At 36.5% G+C, this 19,192-nt stretch overlaps 1 protein-coding gene across 1 annotated transcript in view; it reads right to left on the bottom strand.

The window, feature by feature from the left end:
- Positions 1-19,192, bottom strand: part of BCKDHB (branched chain keto acid dehydrogenase E1 subunit beta) — a 122,718-nt gene that overhangs the window by 44,025 nt on the left and 59,501 nt on the right. Inside the window, exon 9 of the mRNA XM_032185236.1 lies at positions 9,528-9,614. Coding sequence (XP_032041127.1) covers positions 9,528-9,614 — 87 coding nt within the window. The remainder of the gene's footprint in view (positions 1-9,527; positions 9,615-19,192) is intronic.

The following is a 19,192-nucleotide window of genomic DNA, read 5'->3' as shown; positions in this document are numbered from 1 at the left end:
TTTACTCAGAGATAAATAAAAGCATCAGTGGAAAATATGAGATTTAAATAGCTATTAAAATAGCTCAAATATTTTCAGCTATTTCAGTGTTAAGAACTGATTTAACAAGATTTCTCTATTATCTCTACAATACAAATTCAAGCATAATTGATAAACTTTAATTATTTTTTCTCTTTTCCAGCATTAAATGCTGCTAACTGCACAATTTTACTGATATTTACTAATGAATCCCATACTGCAACACACTTCATTAAACTGTAATGATACTAAATAAAAATGCCTTAACAAGAAGTGCATACGGCACTAAAGTAAATGACAAATCTATCCTCACTTCTAAATCTGTACTTCAACTGGAAGATGTAGAAACTTAAGGATGGACATCTAACCTCACTAATAGACCAATATTTACCTGGAATTAGTTTCATCTGTAAAACACAGCGTGCACATTTATGTATTTGATTAGCTTGTAATAACTGATAACACTCATACGTTAATGTCCATGTGCTTTTGTTTTCGGAGTGAAAAAACAGCAGCAGAACACAACTCTTGCTGGTGTGTATGCTCTACAAAGGCAGATAGATGTATTCACAGACACTAGGAAGAACCACCCAAAGCTTCACTGATGGCTTTGCTCTCTCACTTATTAAATACTCATAATGAGGCAGTGCTTATCATCTCTCTCAGCACCTATGGAAACTTCCAAGCAACTGTCTCATCCTTGCCTCCACCTCTCTAGAGAAAAAAATGGAACTGCTTTAACTCCCACCAGCAGTTGGGAAAAGCTTACTCCAATGCATAGTTTTTAGACAGCAAGGACCCAAAAACAAGGTAGACAGTGCACACTTTACCTGGTTGGGAACCCTTGTCTGAACAAGCATGAGACGGATTCAAGCCTGGATTACTCATTTGCCAGCAGTGCACATAGGTGGTGGGGTTGTTTTGTGTTGTCTCATACAGTAAATGAGACTATCCCCTAAAAAGAGGAACACATCTTAATACACTTGCTCACTCTTGCATGGATGTTTTTATGAAATTTTTCACATAAGTCTAAGAAACTTTGAGTCGAGCTGCAGACAAATAAGATTGTATTGTGATTTTTGTTGTGCCTACAACTAATAGCAGATACCTACCCTGCATTTACAATTATAAAGAGTGTGTTTGAGGGTACATTTTATAAGAATCCTGCCACAGTATCTGAGTACTTCATTTTGCACGTTATTTAAGGAGTTGGGGTTTGTTTGGGTTTATGTGCTTGGGAGTTTTACACAATACAAATAAATACTGTGTGTGCAGTCAAATATTTGGCTGCATTCAATTCATTAAACCACTTTTCTTCTGCAGTATTGAATTTATCCAGCTTAGAACAGAACACTCCCTCATAGCCTGAGCAGGTAACGGATACTACTGTTACTATGAGCTTTTCTGCTTGCATTTTAGAGAAATGTGTCTTTCCTTATGCCACCCAGAAGTAAACATGTATGGAGTCTCATAAGCAAAATGTCCATTAGGATATAACAATCACAGAATGGTTTGGGTTGGAAGGGACTTTACTTTAAAGATCACCTAATTCCAACCCCCTGCCATGAGCAGGTACACCACCCACTAGCCCAGGTTGCCCAAAGCCCCATCCACTAGAACTTTTTCAGAAGTCCAATCATCTTGTGATGCATTTCTTACCAAAGAAGATGTTAGTATTGATTTAAGGTATCAGAGGATGAAACCAGATTAAAATTGGGACAATTCTGCATTATGAGTTAAGCTATCATGAGAGACTTTGGAAAAAGATCCAGAACAATTCTAACCTCAAATTAGTGTGGAGAAAGTGCAGGCACTACCCTGTGAACGTGCATTCTTGTCAGATCATGGTTTCCTTTTGAGAGTGACCCAGGCTGAGAAAGCTACCACCCCTGCCAGACAAACACAGCCAAACCCATACAGCTGGGTTCATGAACCACTAACCCCATGCAGGTACTGCATTAGGGGATCTCACATGCTAGGGGGGAAGGTCCAGAATGGGGAACACAGTGGAGTGAGACAAAAAAAAAATAGTTCTTCTGATTAGAAAAGAAAATAGAGCAGCTCCAATGTTTATTGCTGTATTCAAGCTCTTCAAAATACACAATAATTCTTATTTTCATAATTAGTATGAAAGATTCTAATTAAATTCATAAGTCAAATTCATATTATGAAAGGCCACTTTTTCATATTCGTTTTACTGAGCTTTACAGTGAATCTCAACTTCTCTCTTTGTAGTATATCAGCTTCAACTTTTTTGATTAAAAGCAGTTTTGTTTCCTTTTAGAAATCTTGGTTTTGTAACATTTCTTCACTTACTTTCAATATTTCTTATCAAATATGCTGACATACAAGACTGAATGCTGAATAAGACAGTCAATATTATCCACAAATTTAGACTTGCAAAACTAAAACTGCTTCTAGTTCACGCTGCATCAGAAACTGGGGGTTCACATAACTGTCTACATTCATATTTTACAAACACGATGAGCATCTTCATGCACCCGTCATAAACACTTTTGACTCAAGTCACTGAATGAGATTTTTATTTAGGTGACATGATGACATTTCCCTTATTACTCCCAACTCCTTACTTAGGAAATAACATTTTTTTTTCCATTATTCTGGATTAATTTCTGTATGTTCTGATTTTCTTTTCCTTCAAATCAGTTGTTTTTTTTTTTTCCACTGCATTATTAAATATTTTCGCCCATCTTCAATTTGCTTTGCTGTGTTCATTCCAGCTTTTATTTATATTTTATGCCAATATTTCCTAGATCATTCTCCTAGTGACAGAATCTGATGTTGCACATTCTATAAAACCAGGCTTTTATGGATTGTGATTCCTACTACAATGACTAAAAGCATGGAAGTGGCAAACAAAACTATGTAGGATAGTAAATGAAGCACTAGACTGCCTATTTCAGTTCTTTCAGTTTTACTGCCTATTGTGATTGTGTCAAAGCAAAGTTAAAAAAGATTCAGATTTAGTAATTTTTCTATGGGAACTGAACAACCGTACTCCCATACCTACATGTTTTCAGCATGCTGTTTTATTGAGTGCCCATGCTATATTTAGTGCAGAACCTCTCTATTTAGCTACTCCCTGAAATTATCCTCAACAGTGAAAGAAGTCTGTCTCTTATGAAAAGCTGTCCAGGCTGGTCTGTCCTGAATTGTCTTTCTAGTCAACTTGGAAAAATGTGTTTTTATGTTTTTATGTGTTTTAAGTCCTAGACTTTTATGATTCCTCAAACTGCACAGAGAATTCTTCCATAATTCCCTCATAAGTAGGGCTAACTCTTCGTACCTCAAATTCCTCCAAATTCTTAAGGCTTATACATTCCATTATATCTCAATGCTCAATTCAAAAGTCAATTTGTTTCAACACATGTTGTGAGAATAAAATGATTTAAATATAAATGAACGACAAGTACACCATAAGAATTGCTTCCAGTAAAGACAGACTTTACGAGAAGTTTGCACCCTGTTCATTTAAACTAATTTTAAGTGGCACTAGCACAAGATTTTATGTTATTCACCATAATTATAAAATAAACTCTACAGAGCACTCCAAGTTATTATTTAATTCCTGTTGCAATAAGTAAACTCCTAATGCAGACACAGATGCACGGTTTGAAACTCCATCTTTCTCTCAAATATTTTGGAATACTACATTGCAGTCACCGGTTCTAAGAACTACAGAAAGCTATGGAAGATGTCACAGCTTCATTGGGAAAAACCACCTTAACTTCAGTTTATGGGAAAAACGAAGTAATGGAACTGTACAGAGTATCTAAATCACCCAAATTCAGAAGACAAGTCGTATGAAAATTGATTCAATTCAAATATTCTGGAAATGCAATGTTGGGAAGGTGATTTCTTTTTATTTTTTGCTATGATTCTGTAAAAAACACTGAAAAAAAAAGGCAGTTCCCATCCAATTTGGCTATTTTATTTCAAATATTCATATTGATGAAGTTAATGAACTGTTCTTTACTCTTGTTGTTCAAGCTTTTTTGTTTTCACAAGCTCTTCCTACGGTAACTTGCTAGAATAAAATTGCCCTGAAGCTGTTACAGCTTTGAAAGGCATTCCTAGACATATCAACTTTTTCCTGAAATACATCTCACAGAAATAGCTCATCTAATAGTTTCTTCTAATGTTACACAGTAGCAGGAAATTACCCCGCTTAGAGCAGATTAGGCCTTATTTTGCAGCAGCAGAAGGAAATCTAAATCCCCACCAATCCAAACAGACAAAGATTATTCTATCCAATTTTACATACAGAACTGAAGAACTGAAAAAACAAGATCACATAACTCAGTCCTCTGATATGGGTTATTTCATTGGATTTGCTGGGACCTTTCCCCTGATTAACGTTAATCTTTTGTAAGACAAAGATTGGTGCAACTTTGACAAGCTCATGATTTCTTCTGGAAGAAATCTCTGGTAGCTGACCTAACATCTCCCATTCCCCAGATCCTCCCCAGACATAATCAGATGCCCCAGGTCAAAATAGCTGCCAGGCAATAAGAAAAGAAACTGCATTACAAAGACAGAAACTCACCCTTAAACCAGCACTGCTCTATTCTTGCAAGAATGAAGGAAATATGTGTCTTGTTACATCTGTGCAAAGCTTGTGCAAGTAACAGTGTGCCATCCTGTTATTTCATAGATGGCAATGAGCTCACACCCTTCTCGAGCCATGTATGTTTTTTGTGAGTCAATAAGTAAGGCACATTTTCATGGTGGATTCTGCTATCAAGTTTCTAATGTGCACAATCCAATTTCATAAATTAAACTTCAAAAACCTTAAATAAAACATTCAACATTAGTAAAGCATCTTCTATTTTTTTAGTAACTTAAATATTATTTGTAGATAGTGGGGGAGAAACCACCAAGACTGTTTTGTGACACAGATTTTCTATATTTGCAAGATCAATGCGAGATGGTTTGTGCATGTTTATTTACATTTATTTTCAGTCCTAAAAGAAAATAGTTACTACCATATTGTTGTAGGCATAATACAGCATTCCCACATCTAGTCCCATAGAAAGCAGGAAGCTACACATTTGATGTAGAAGCCCTAAAAGACAGGAAAAGAAGAATCAAGCCACTAGTCAGCACTCATGTCATGATCCTTTCTCAGGTACATTTCCTAGACTACTCTACCTATAAATTCCCCCAGCAATTTTAACTCCATTCTCCTCAACTTTCCAATTTCTCAATACATTCTGTATAAAATTACCATCACTTCTCAGAAGCGTAGTACAGTTTTTGTAAAAGAGTTTGCATAAAGAAAGAGAAGAAAAGTGACTTGAGTAACAAGAAAGGAAATTACATGCTGTACTATGCCAATTCAAGTGTTGATGAAGTCCCGCAGGTAAGTAGTTCATATGTATTGGATCAAAATGGACCAGAAATTAAGCAGAATAGGCTCTAAGGTTCAAACTAGCAAGCACATTCCATCATACACAGAACTTATATAAATATAGCAAATTGCAACAACTGCCTATTATACTAGTGTCAATTTAAAACCTCATTTTAAAAACAAAAGCTACTTGTTTCAGATTTACATTTCCCTCAAAACTGTATAATTCAAAATGTTTTTTAAAGAAATACCAAACAGCTTCTTCAGATTGCCATGAAATTTTCAGGCCCACCCAAGTTTCAAATAATCTCTTCTAATACACCATGAACTAACAAAAATAAGTGTTTGACACTTCATACTAAAATGCCACCTGCTAATAGAGGAGGTAAAAAATATAAGTCCTCCACAGAATTCTCTTCAAATCTCATATGTTACATTGACCACAACAAGACCTATAAGACCTTCAACATAAACTTAGCTTTCTAATGTATTACATTCCAGAGTGAAAGATAATTTTGAAATGAAACGAAGAGATTATGTGTTATGCTGGGACAGAGTAAATTTTCTTTGTAGAGACTCATATGATTACTGTGTTTTGAATTTTTGATGAAAGTAGTGGTGATAACAGACCAACAGTTGTGGCAGAGCAGTGCTTGCACTAAGTCAAGGCCTTTCCTGCTCTTTGTGCTGCCCTGCCAACGAGGAGACTGGGGGTGCACCAGGAGGTAGGAGGGGACACAGCCAGGGCAGCTGGCATCTTTCTACAAAGCAATCAGTACAGCTATGCTCAGAGGCTCATCCCGGTACAAGCAACCTGGAATAATAATCCCTTCATTTGCAAGGAAAAGAAAAACATTACTTAAATTGGAACACTGATGGCAGCTACTAATAAGGAGATCTGATAAAATGGTTATTAACCACCGAAATCATGAAAGACTTCTAAAATGAAGGATTAGTTCTTTATCTCAGAGCTCATCATAGAGTTCTTTACCACTTTATTCTTTATGTAACTGAGTTTATTTTCCCCTTCTACAGTTCTCTGTTTATAGCTCCCTATTAAGTTTCCATTTCTTTCTGAAAGCATATCACACGATCATCTTTATTTTGTCAGTATGGCAGCAATGACAAAAAGGGAGCAGGACTGCAAGCTGCTTCTCTGCAAGGCAGCTTTCAGAAGGTTCGCTGATTACTTCAATTAGAGAAACAACATGCTTCGAGGTTGGCCAACCTCACCTATAAGTAGCTCTGGACAGTAGATACATTAGAAGGTGAAACATTACAAGTTAATTAAAATACAGCGATGACAAGATTAACAGAAGGGAATAGGCAAAATAGTACAGCAGGCACTTGCATTACCCTGACATAAATTCCTCCTCTTGTCAGTTTAACATGCTCAAAGGCTGCTAAGCAAGTAGCTGGCTTGGACCTCTTGGTCCCTCCAGTGGGCAGCTCCTCCAGTTGGCTCTCCCAGAGATAGATACCCACACGTACACCTGCCTCCCAAGTCGCTCAGCCTGCTATCCAGCTTGACGTTGGCTGGTGACAGACACTGACACGCTCCTGCTGTTGGCACTTAGACCATACACTCCCTCAAACACAAGACAGTGTTCCACATGGGAAAAGGGTTAGAAACGGGGTATGATGAGAAGACCGGACACATAGTGCTGATTGGGCACAGTGCACAGCCGGGCAGTCATACCAACCAGCCTGAGGGCAAGCAGCCAGTCCTTCTTCTCCCCCTTTTACCCAAAATCTGCCCTGACAATTATTGCTGGCTGTCTCCTCTCAGCCCACAGGGACAGCCTCAGGAGGAGCCAGGTCAGGGGCTCCATCTCCCAGGCTAGGCTATTGGGGTTCCTTTGCCCTTGGCTGTGCCTTCTCACAAGGGAGCCTCCCCCCTTAGCCCCTCTTTGAAAACACCATTTCTCTCATTTTCTTCTTCAACAGGGGTACAAACACTGGATTCGCATTCTTTTACATTGCAAGTTAATAATGTGCTGATGATTTCCACACCCAATTTTGGAGATGACATCTCAGTGGGCCTTTCTCCAAGGCTCCTCCAAATATGCTCCAATGTGTCCCTTAAGGAAAAGTTTAGGGCCCTCCCTGCTGAACACTTTTGCAAGCTTTTATACACAATATAATCAACAAGCAGTATTAACTGTACCTGTATTGAATTTATCCTACCATCTGTTGCTCACTTCATAATACCCATTGAGAACATGTAAAAACATCAGTACTAAGGGCAAAGTCTTATCACATGGAGTTTTAACCACACCACCTCATCCTGTTCTTAGTTTTATATGTTTAAGAAATCAGAGTGAATGACTACTTAATGCAATAATGTGCCCCCTTTTAAATATTCTGTACTTGACACAGAAGAGTTCTGATTTAATATGCTCTCCAAATGCTTTTATCTTTCAAATAATGAAAAGGAAACCTTCCATATAGTTTTCTCATGAGTGAAAGCCATCATTTCCAATCACACTCATTTCCTTGATATCTACGTTACCATGAAATGTTTATGACAGTTAACTGTTTTGAAGTAACCTGTGTATTTTTATTCACCTTATTTCTATGATGAGAGACCTCATGGCAAGGATGGAATAACAATATGGAAACTAACCATCTAATCCAACTGGACACAATTGATTGAAGTCTTATTATTTCCATGTGTAAGAGGAAACTAAAGCCAACTGCAATCCACAGTTTTTGGCATTCTCAGTATGCTTCGCATCCAGTAAAAATGAATTTCACTTTTCATTTTTATTTTTACTGCACACTGATATCAGACATATAGACTTTACTTGATTGTTTAAGGAACGTGTTTAAATGAATTTAAAAAGCAAGGTCTTTATTATGCCTACTGCTCTTGAAAAAGCTGTTACGTTTTGCAAATGATGTTCTGCTCTCTTTTGCAGAATGGATATTCTTAAAAATAACTGGTATCGAAACTTTCATAAAGGATGCTGAAATCTTCAAGAACAGATATAAAGAGTAACAACAGTATAGTTATAAAACAGATTCAAGTCAGCCAAAAGAAACTCACGATGGATAAATTCAATGCCAAAGAGTTATATTTCAATTTATTCTGAAGTAGCATGTGTGATAAATTAACTAATATTTCTCAAGAAACAAATCCTCATTTCCTAAAAAATTTAAATGCAAGATTATTAGTTACCATCATGAAACAAATATATGCTTTCAGTATGAACCAAAAGAAACAGTCCTTTATTAAAGGTTTTTAAAGTTCATTTGCTAAATATGTCATATTTGTCAATATATATATCCCTGATATGAAAAACAAACCAAGATGGATCAACCACATGAGTCCCTTTCTTAGTGGAGGTCTGAGGAGATTAAAAACTCATTTTTTAGTTTCAGCAATATATTGATCATACCATGAAATGAATCTTCCAGTAATATTTACTGATAAGCTTTTTTCTTCATCTTTTTCTCTCCAACAAACATATTTTTTATGCCACTAAATCATGAGATTGCTGCCTTACTTTAAAAAAAGTTCTCTCTTCAGGTGTTAATTAATAGTAACACACAACACTAAAAGACAGGTACCACTGATTAACTTTTGACATTTTCCTGAAGAAAAATCATCACTTTCAAGACACAAGGTTGGCAGTGCCAAATGGCTACTAGATTACAAGGTCACCTTTAGAAAGGGAGAAATGGAAGAGGGATCAAACACTGCTTAGATGATAAATATTTGCTTCTTCATGAAGACAATTTTCATACACAAAGTGAATTATCTTCACAGTAACATTAAAATTAATACAACTACTCTTAAAAAAAAATGTTTCACAAATACTAAGAAACTTAGTTTTCTGACTCGTTATGCATATTTAACTCAAAATTACATTCCCAGAACAATTAACTCCATTATTTTCTAGAAGAAAAAAGGCTAATTTCCAAGTTTAACTGTCTGTATAGCTTTTTTGTGTGAGAATTTTAGAATCAACTTTAGCTGTTCAGATAAAGTAATGCAAGCATGCAGAAATCTGAAATTAAACCAAAACAAATAAAAAAATATGAAAACCCCAATTTTGAATATAGTGATAACCATTATTTTATAGATAAACACACTCAGGCATGCAGAATGCTTAAATACAAACAGTCTGTGTACCTGAACTGTAGAACTGATTTCCGATGCAAACCCTCCTGTTAAAGGAGCCTCGTGGCTAATCAGCAATCGCCCAGTCTTCACCACAGACTGAAAAGGAAAAACAAATATAAAAATGTAATAAATTACAGCTCTTGTCATTTCTTACCTGTATTACTTAAGAAATATATGAATTGTATGGTATTAGCAGTACTTAAGTGTAGCTGCATTTTCCCTCTTGCATTTTCACTGAAATGAGAAATCATCCCATAAATCTAAATTGGGTAATTATTAGAACGTTTTTTTACTAGAGAATTTCCTAGAGAAGTGTTTATACCTTCCATTCCTTTCTAAGCAAATAGTAAGAATAAAAATAGATTCTACTGGATTATCCTATCAATTGAAATTGTAACATTTCTGAAAAAGAAAAGATTTTTAAAAGTCATCAACTTGGATCCTGTGAAAAATAAAGAGCACACATGCAAATAAATCCTTCAATGATAAACCTTCCTGACCAGACCCTAGGTAAAATTCATGAATAACAACTATTCAAAACTATTTAGCAAGAAGACAATTGTATGGATTAATGTTTCTTATTCAGGTTTTACACAGCGATTGCAAACATTTTCTAATTCTAAATCTCAAAGTTTGTGAAGTTGATATGGAATTCACTTCTAGAAATAATTCCATAGCACGATACATGCAGAATGTAACATAAGCTAGTTTTAATCAAAAACAGACTGTGTTTATATTAAAAGACAATGATGAAAGCAAAATAGTTTAATCTGATGAGAGTATAAAGCTTCAATACAACCAAATATCTCAAAGTTTATTGTAACTACATGCTAAATTGCCTAGATTTCAAAAATATCAGATGCCTCTGGTTAGAAATATTGCAGCCAAGCTTTACTTTTCATAATAAACATTTTACCATTTCATAAGGTGGATAAAAAAGTTCCATGAACTTCTAGATTTACATATTGGGAGGGGGGGGGGGGGCGACATCAAAAGGTTGTTGTATAGTAATCTTTCAATGACAGGACAGTTAGAGACATATTTTTAAATATAATTCCACAGTGTACTGTTAGCATACCAGTAGTCATCACGAAGGAAAGCCCAAGATACTGGTAGCTATCAACTCAACTTTTCTTAAAGATATGAACTTCTCCAGTGGGGCAGCTCCAGGCTATCTACCTTATAGAATATATAAAGGCTATGTCTTAATAATTCCATTTTTGTTATGAACCCAGTATTTTCCTAATCCTTTCTCTTTTCTAATGCAGCTCATAGGCTTTAAGTAGCTTGTCCACAAAGGTACTGGCAGGTCACAGGCCAATAAGCAATATGAACCATATACTATACTATGGAGGAGCCTGACAACATTCAGATCTAAGCAAGACAGGAAAAGGCATTCCAACAGTTGGAAAGTGAGGTAGGATATTTCCCGTATGTATTATGCCTGCACTGGAAACTCATAGCTAGAGAGCAGAGACATTAAATGCACTACAAATCTGTCAAAGACACCAAAACAACAGCTCAAAAAAATAAACACTCCAGTTTAAGTTTGTTATGATAAAACTGATACGACTAATCAATTTACAAGTTTAGTGTTTTTTTTATTGTGTGCTTTTTGCTTGTTTGTTTTGAGAATCCTCTTATTTTAAATGAAGATATTTATTCTTTTGCATATATCTATTCTGAGAAATACATACTTTGAAACATTACAAGCTATCATTAAAATCACCATGTCAGGTAAAATAAAAAGTACCTGTCAGGCAACCATGCTAGCAAAGCTTGGAGGCCCTTGGTACCAAACCCAGCTTGTTCAGTGCCAGCATGGATACCTGCAGCTCATTGTGCCATATAGAAATACCTTTAAAATCCTTCTATATGTTAAAACAGAATCAAAATGAGCAGATGTTAATCATTACACTGTATTACATTATTGTATCAATCTGGATTTTAAGGAAAGATCCAAGTATTCCAATTCCCAAATATTACAGGCTCTGCTGTATTAATTTTTGTTTGAAGTTTCACACTTGTTCCTAAAACACTGTGCATCTTTCAGAAAGACATGCAATGTTAATTGTGGCATTTCAAGTGTTTGCAAACGCATCACAGCTATTGCTAAGCTGTTCCAATGTTTAACTGCTTTCCCTGGTAAAATCTTGCACCTTATTTCTAAACCAGTTTGGCTGAGTTCAACTTCAAGCTGCTGATTCTTATTTTCCTTCTGTTTGCTATCTATCATCTTCTAGGAGAAGCTATCTATTATCACATTTCTACTCCCCACGCGAACATGTTAAGATTGTGATCAAATCATCTCCTACCCACAATTTTGCTAAACTAAGCAGACTGAGCTTTAAATCTTTCATCATATAGCACACTTCCAGTTCCTTCATCATTCTTACAGCCCTTCCCTAAATCATCTCCAGTTTTCAGTGTCCTACGCCCATCTCAAACCAGCATTCCAGCCTTTTACAGAGCAACACCAAACACAGAGGCAATGTAACCTCGGCACTGCGGTTCTTGGATGCATAAGGCCTTTTGGCCAAAGCATAACCCCATGAGTCCAGTTTCAACTGACAACTGTGATTCCCCATTCTTGGGAAACGATATTTTTTGCCTTTAACAAATAAGTGCTTTCTGGAATAAAGAGGGAATAATAGTCTGCATTCATTATTTCAAGATGCAAAATTATATTTGGATATGCTGAAAAACATAACAATAGCCTGAACCCAGCCCAGTCAATGAATCCAACTTCTCTTTATCAGTGATCGAGTGTCTATTTCTCCAACGGCTTCCTACCTCCAACATTTTTCTTTTTAACCAGTAATGGTTTTAAATGTTTTCCATATCTTTGATAAAAATACTAAACAGGTTAAAAAACAAGCAAAAAAATCACACTATGCAGGATCTCAGTGACTTTATTATGACCATTCATTAACATTGCCCTTCAAAACAATACAGTTTAAGTCAGGGCAGCCCTACTGCCTTACTTCTCAGCTATGTTAATTTGTTTTGTGAGCACCTACTAAAGTTCTCAAGCAACTTCTCATTGTTGATCATGTATTTCTAAGTTATTTCTCCCTACTTGTTTTTTCTAAGCTATTTTTTTCATGGTTTTGTAGATCATTCCTCCTAATTGTTTTGGTACACAATTTGGAGAGTGGAGTTGTTTGTTGTTGTTGTTGTTTTATTTTGTTTGTTTGTTTTTGTTTTAAAAGAAAAACAGCTCTGTAATGCATCAGATAATTAATGAATTACTGGTCAAAAAATACTTTAGTTCAGCAAAGGTCTCTGTCCTCTTCATTTTAATTATATTGTTTTCTCTACCAAAGACTACAGTACCATACAGCAATAACTGCAAACAGTTGCAACAGATGTTAATATTTTTTTATAAAGCAAAAATTTTATATGCATGTATATACTTTTTCTACATTGGCAGTGTTCTAGAATGATTAAGTTATAAAATTCCATATGAAGATGCAGAAATTAAAATCTTATTTCCTGGAAATAAAGAAGTTAATGAGTTAAAACAGAAAATCTCACAAGTACCTGCTCTACAAGCTATAGAGCACAGAGGACATGAATTGTTAATGATTGTTTGCAGATATCAAAGCTCTTCTATAAAGCATTAATTTCATTTTTAAATTAAGCTACAAAGCATTACTCCTTGTCAGATCAAACGAGTCAGGCACTCAACCTCCAGGGTAACCAAAATCCAACATTCAGAAGAGCATTTTGCAGTCCAAATATTTTATCAAACAACTTTGTCTACAGTGCAGTAGACATCAGCTAATGGGGTCCTCACCTTTCAAACCAAATTGGAAATACCACTGGCATAAAAGCTGAAGAAAGCAGTGGATAAATCAGCACGGTGTACCAAACTGGCCATCACAGAATTCTACTGGTTTGTCACCTTTTAAGAAGGCAGAAAGTTGGAGTGTATTTTTCATTTGGATTAGCTAGAGAAACAGGCTGTCTTTCTAGAAATTAAGTATTTTGTCCCCTCATACCAATACCTTTCACATTCCTAGAAGGGCTCGACACTTCTCCATTTCCCCAATAGCTCACTGTCTTTCGAAATACGAGTCTTTACACTTAGTCCTACATCACTGAGGGATTCAAAGGTTTAAATGCATGCACATAATGCAGCTCACACAGAGTACTTTAAAAATGCATCTTCAAAGAATACAGTGAGGCTTAGGAGACTGGCACTGATATAAAACGTTTCTTCTTTACACCCATAACCAGAAGTTGTTGCTAGCTGATCTTTAAATTCCAGAGAGACTTTTGAGGATGCTAAGTGTAATTTTAGGTATCTCCTGTCTCAAATTAAATGAAAACTGAAAGTTTTGTTTGTTAGCTTTAGGAATGATCCACAGAGGAAAGTCAGAAGAAGTATCCAGGGATTCAAGAGAGCAGGGGTCTCAGTCATTCTGTGTTTTCTTCAGAGCTGAGTCCAGCTGATGTCACCCTGGTTGCTCCCAAAAGGGAGGGCTCCTGTCCTACCCAACACCTCGGCTTCCTATCCTGGCATCTCCTCAAGCACTTATGGGGCTGTGGGGAGAGCCAGTTTCAGGAGATAAATTGGTTTGTCCTGCAGTATTTTACAGTTAGCAGCCAGCACCACCGGAGAGATGGGGAATCAGGGTCACCTCTTTCAGAAGCAGCCCAGCACACCCCTGCAGTGCTCCCACTGAGGCCCAGTCAGTGACACTCCATGCACAGGCCCTCACACCACTGTCACCTGTGCTGCAGCTCGGCATTGGAGAAAAGATGCTAGGGCTTTCAACTACTACATTAACCCTAAAACAAGAACAAACAGACATACTGAATATAGATTTTCACCTCAGTTTCCTTGTCAGAACTGCTTTACATCAGTTTAACACAACAGCAACAGTTCAGGTTTCTCCAGAGCACGAGGCTAGAGGCATGATCCCCCCAACCACCCTCTAGCACCTTTGCCAGACTGAATCTTTCAGGTTGCATACTGAAGGTTTTCTGAACTGCCGCCCAATGTTTTTGCAGTGAAGCAGCTTAGCAAATTATTTTCAACCTCCCTCACCGCACTCTTTATCCAAGAGTTTCCATAATCACTTTTCTATTCAATTCTCAGTTCGTCATCTTGGCTGCTTTCTCCTCTCCTACAGGCACTGATGACAGAATAAAATAATACACGCCTGGTGCTTCCAAGCGCTTTGAAATCTAAGTGCAGACATTACCAGTAACATGCTGTGCCCTTACTCATGGGAAAGCTGACTTAAACCAAAACGAGCTTGATGGTCAACTGTATTTTACACTATTACTCTATGCCCACGGTAACAGTGCTATTTCCACTGTCACCAGCTGCTTCACTAACACAGCAATTGCCTTTAAAGAAATGATCAAAGCCAGTATTAGATTATATATGTCTGTTATTTTATCACACTGGCAAGCTGTCTATTTCTGTAAACTTGTTCTCGGAAAAAGATTTTCCATCTCTTATAGAAATTTTTTTGATGTTCACTCTCCCGTTTAAAGTTCTGCATACTTTTGATCTTGTTCTTTATAGACTGTACAAATTTTCTGCATAATTTAAAAACTAGCTTTCCAAAATAATTTCAATGAAGCTGGCAGAAGCACGGAAATATTATATCTCATTTTCAATGAACATGTATGCAAACAATTATAAAATTACACATAAATCAACATTAGTAGATATGTGTCTTTACTGAAAACCAGCCAGGATACAGAAGCTTAAATAAAAGAAAAAACACCCTTGGTAAAATTTCAATAAATGCCTTGAAAAACTTTGTTCCTTTTACATTTTTAGGTCAGCTTTAACAAATTTGTTCTTAGAAACGGTAAAACCTGATGGAGGCTACTTTCCCCAGATCCCCTAATTTCTACTTTTCTTTCAATGTTTCAATAACAAACGAAATTGCATTGCTATATTCATTGTACTGAATATCATAAGCACAGGGATAGAAATAAGATCTCAGATTTCTATTCAGCATTTCCCGGAGAGAAATGTACAACATATCCTGACAGATGAAACACTGAAGATTATGTTTACTATGTACATGAAGAGATCAACACCATGACACTAAGTCCAGTGCATCCCAGATATAAAGAACTATTATTGGTGCATGTGGTATATCAACAATCTTAACAAATGCAATAATTATGTCCCCAATTTCCAGACACCCTAGAGCCATGCTGGAGCTGTAGGATCTCTGGAAAGTCAAACAAATAGATCCTCAAGCACTCTTTTACCATAGTACAGGAAGAAGGAATGAAAAAGAATAGGAACAGGATGTGTCCCAAGAAGCCTGGAGGTACAAAACCCTCAAACTTACTAATGGTCAAGATCCAGTTTGCAAATTATAGGTATCAGTTCCACAGAACTACCTTCTCCAAGAAGTAGTTAAAGCAAAAAATTTTATGCACTCTTTAAAGCTTCAAAAATAATTCTTGAAGAAAAAAATATGAAATTAATCCAAATTAAAAGAAGATATCATATAGTCTGATTTTCAACAGCACTAAATTCCCAGATGAAAAGCAAAAGCAAGCCTTCAGATCTACTGTATTATACCTACACTACACTCCCAAGTTAACTGAAACTTATTCATCAGTAAAATCAAGATGCAAAGATGAACAAATGACATGCAATAAATATTTTATTTCATCACATACAGCTCAACAGCCCAAAGTATGAATAAGATTTCTCAACTACTGGTAATCAGGGAATCATAGAACAGTTTGGGTTGGAAGAGGAACTTAAAGATAATCTAATTTCAACCCCCAAGCCATGAGACAGTCTGGCTTACACACATTTTGTATAGATTCATAAGGCTAGTGTAAGTAAAATCAACACACATGTCCGAGTAGAGCAATAATATAGCAGACAATCCTAGCTGTACATTGGCAGCAATGTAAGTAGATCAAGGGATAAAACCACTTGGAAAAGCGAAAATGTCATTCTTATTCCATCATTCAGGAAGGCTATAAGAGAGAAATCTTTAACAAAGTCTTTCCAAACAATTAAATGAAAAAACGTGAAGCTCTGTAATAGGCGAGACTGCTGATTAACAAACAGCAGGGAACAAAAAAGAAAATCCAATTTCTTTTTAACTTCACTTCAATAGCTGAAGCATTGCCAGTCATTTTAACTGGTCTACATTAGCAGAGCGCAAATCCTTATCTTCCTGCTAGTAGTTAAACAAAACAGAGGCTTTTAATCCATTACTGCCTGCTTGTTGAGCTCACGCAGCAGAGAGCTGTGCTTTCTGACCAAGAGGCCGGCATCCATGCTTTGCAGGTGGCACAGCAGCTGCTGCTGGCACCGGCTGGGGTCTGGGCAGAGCTCAGAGCTACCACCAGCTGCTGCAACACAGAATAAGTTCCCCCAAAATGGAAGGAACTGCAGTAGGAAATTTACATGGCAAGGAAAACCAGGTCCAATTTGCAATTTACACGGTGAGGACAAGCCGGTCCATTAGCGTCCCAGACTGCAAAGAGCATGAATATGAATGGACAAGAATTCTGATTTCTAACAAAGAAACAGAACATGGTCCTTAGAAGCACGTGGCATTTACAGAAAACAAGTGGGGATTTGAAGGAAGGAACTGAGAACAGCCCTGTATTATGTTAAACACAGCAGGCATCCTTATCACACTGGGGCAAAGAGGCTGTCCTGCTGCACAGCCCTCCTGTGACATAATTATTATACCCTCACCTGCCTCGTGTGAAATGAAAGATGAAAATAAACCCCCAAAAAATTAAAACTAAAAAAAAAAAGTTTGTAGTCTCTCGCCAATTTGTTTCAAATGAGAGTAAAAGATCAGCTACTACAGAAAATAGACAAAGATCTAAAATCATAATGCATTACAACTCCACATATCATAATGAGCTGTTTTATCTAAAACCAAATGATTAGTGCTACATGGAAGAATTATCAAAACATGTACTAGATGTTGTAGACAGCTGTCATACTGTCTGTTGAGGTCTTTCAGAAGTTATTACTGTGCATTCTAATATTGACTTCTAATAAGGAATAAAGCTCCCAGAATGAATTTAAATTAATTTTACAGGACCAATTTCAATCTGTTCTCCCTAACAAGTCAGTCTTGCTGTACTTCAGCCTGGAATCTACTTCCACCATCTCAGTGGTATCAGCACAATATACTCAGATTAAAATCCTAATGACAGCTCAAAGGCAGGGAAAGAAACAAGCAATTTGGATTGCTGGAAAAGGTTGGAATGCATTTTTGACAACAGCAAAGGCAGAAGCAGGAGGGAGCATTAACAGCAAGATGGGGAAAGTAAGAAAACTCAAACCTACTTTTATTTGTAGCCACCTGTCCATCACAACTCTGATCTTTGACCTTCCCTTAGCACTACATTTAAGAATAAGCTTAAGTATCAAGAAAGACTTTATATTACAAATACTGTTCTCTGGAAAAAAAAAAAAAAAAAAAGTTCTGATGATACAGTAAAACAACATTATTAATATGGATCTGTGTCCACAGGAATGTGGATTTTAAATGATTTCAAATGAAATCATACAGATATGCTAAACAAAGAAGAGACGTAATAGTAATAATTACAGGTCTGTAAGGCTTACCATTTGATAAAATTCCATATAAATAGAGGTATACACACACACACACACACACAACACACACTTATCCATAACTCCACTGCCCCAAAGAAAGTAAAACTTTTTCTTTTTTTCCTTCAAATGTTCTTAGTATACATTCTTCTCATACATTTGCATCATTTGCCGGAGCCCTCTTTCAATTGTGAGGAAGGTTATGAATACAATCACTTCCAAGGTTTCCAGCTGGTGCTCAAGAAATCTAGCTGTACATTCAGTACAGGAATTCTATATTATATTCAACAACCTGGAAGAAACAAGTTAATAGGCTTGCAATTATTCTTGAAACCTATTTTCAGACAATTCTCTAAAACCTCTGATTCTGAGTAGAGAGAAAAAATGACCCTAATAGGTAGAATGCTGATGTTTTGATTCTTTTTTCTACAGTAAACAATGAATGCAAACTGAATGAAAAGTGGTCCTGTTAATACAAATACTGCTAGATGGCCGACCAAGCTTTCAAAAAAAAGTTACTTAAAGACTCCTCTGCACTTTGTCAGTTTTTATAAGCATATCTAGCTATCTGCATGCAGATGCATATGTCTATATATTTTCTTTGTTCCCAACTGAAATGAAAGTATTACATTGATCTCTGAGACAAGACTAAAAGAAGTAACAAATTGTTTGAAGCCCAAGATGAATAGCTCAAATTCAGCGTGTCAAAGCAACAAAAACAGTTTGCTCAGGAGTCATCATTCACAATTTGTTCTGACATTCAGCATAAATATCTTCTGAGTTGTCTAAAAATAAATGATGTCCAATGACTAATTCCCAGTTCTCTTACCAGCTTTACTTAAACAACTGTGTTCCTCTTGAAATCTACATAGCCTCTTATGGCAGAATAAAAACAATTCCCAGGAAGTATGATGCTATGAACCCCAGAATGTCCTTACCTCAAATAGCAGTGCATTAAGCTGTTGAAGTTTTTACTGCCTCTAACCTCAAGTGAGGTCCTTGCAACGACTTAAATTGCTGTCCCAGCATGTGGAAGTACATTCCCTTCCTGTGTGGAAGTACATTTTCCAAGCAGTGGATCTTACTGTCT

This window comes from Aythya fuligula, chromosome 3 (assembly GCF_009819795.1).
Source record: "Aythya fuligula isolate bAytFul2 chromosome 3, bAytFul2.pri, whole genome shotgun sequence".
Classification (NCBI taxonomy): Eukaryota; Metazoa; Chordata; class Aves; order Anseriformes; family Anatidae; genus Aythya; species Aythya fuligula.
Note: the sequence above shows the minus strand (reverse complement) of the source record. Positions and strands in the feature narration are given on the sequence as shown.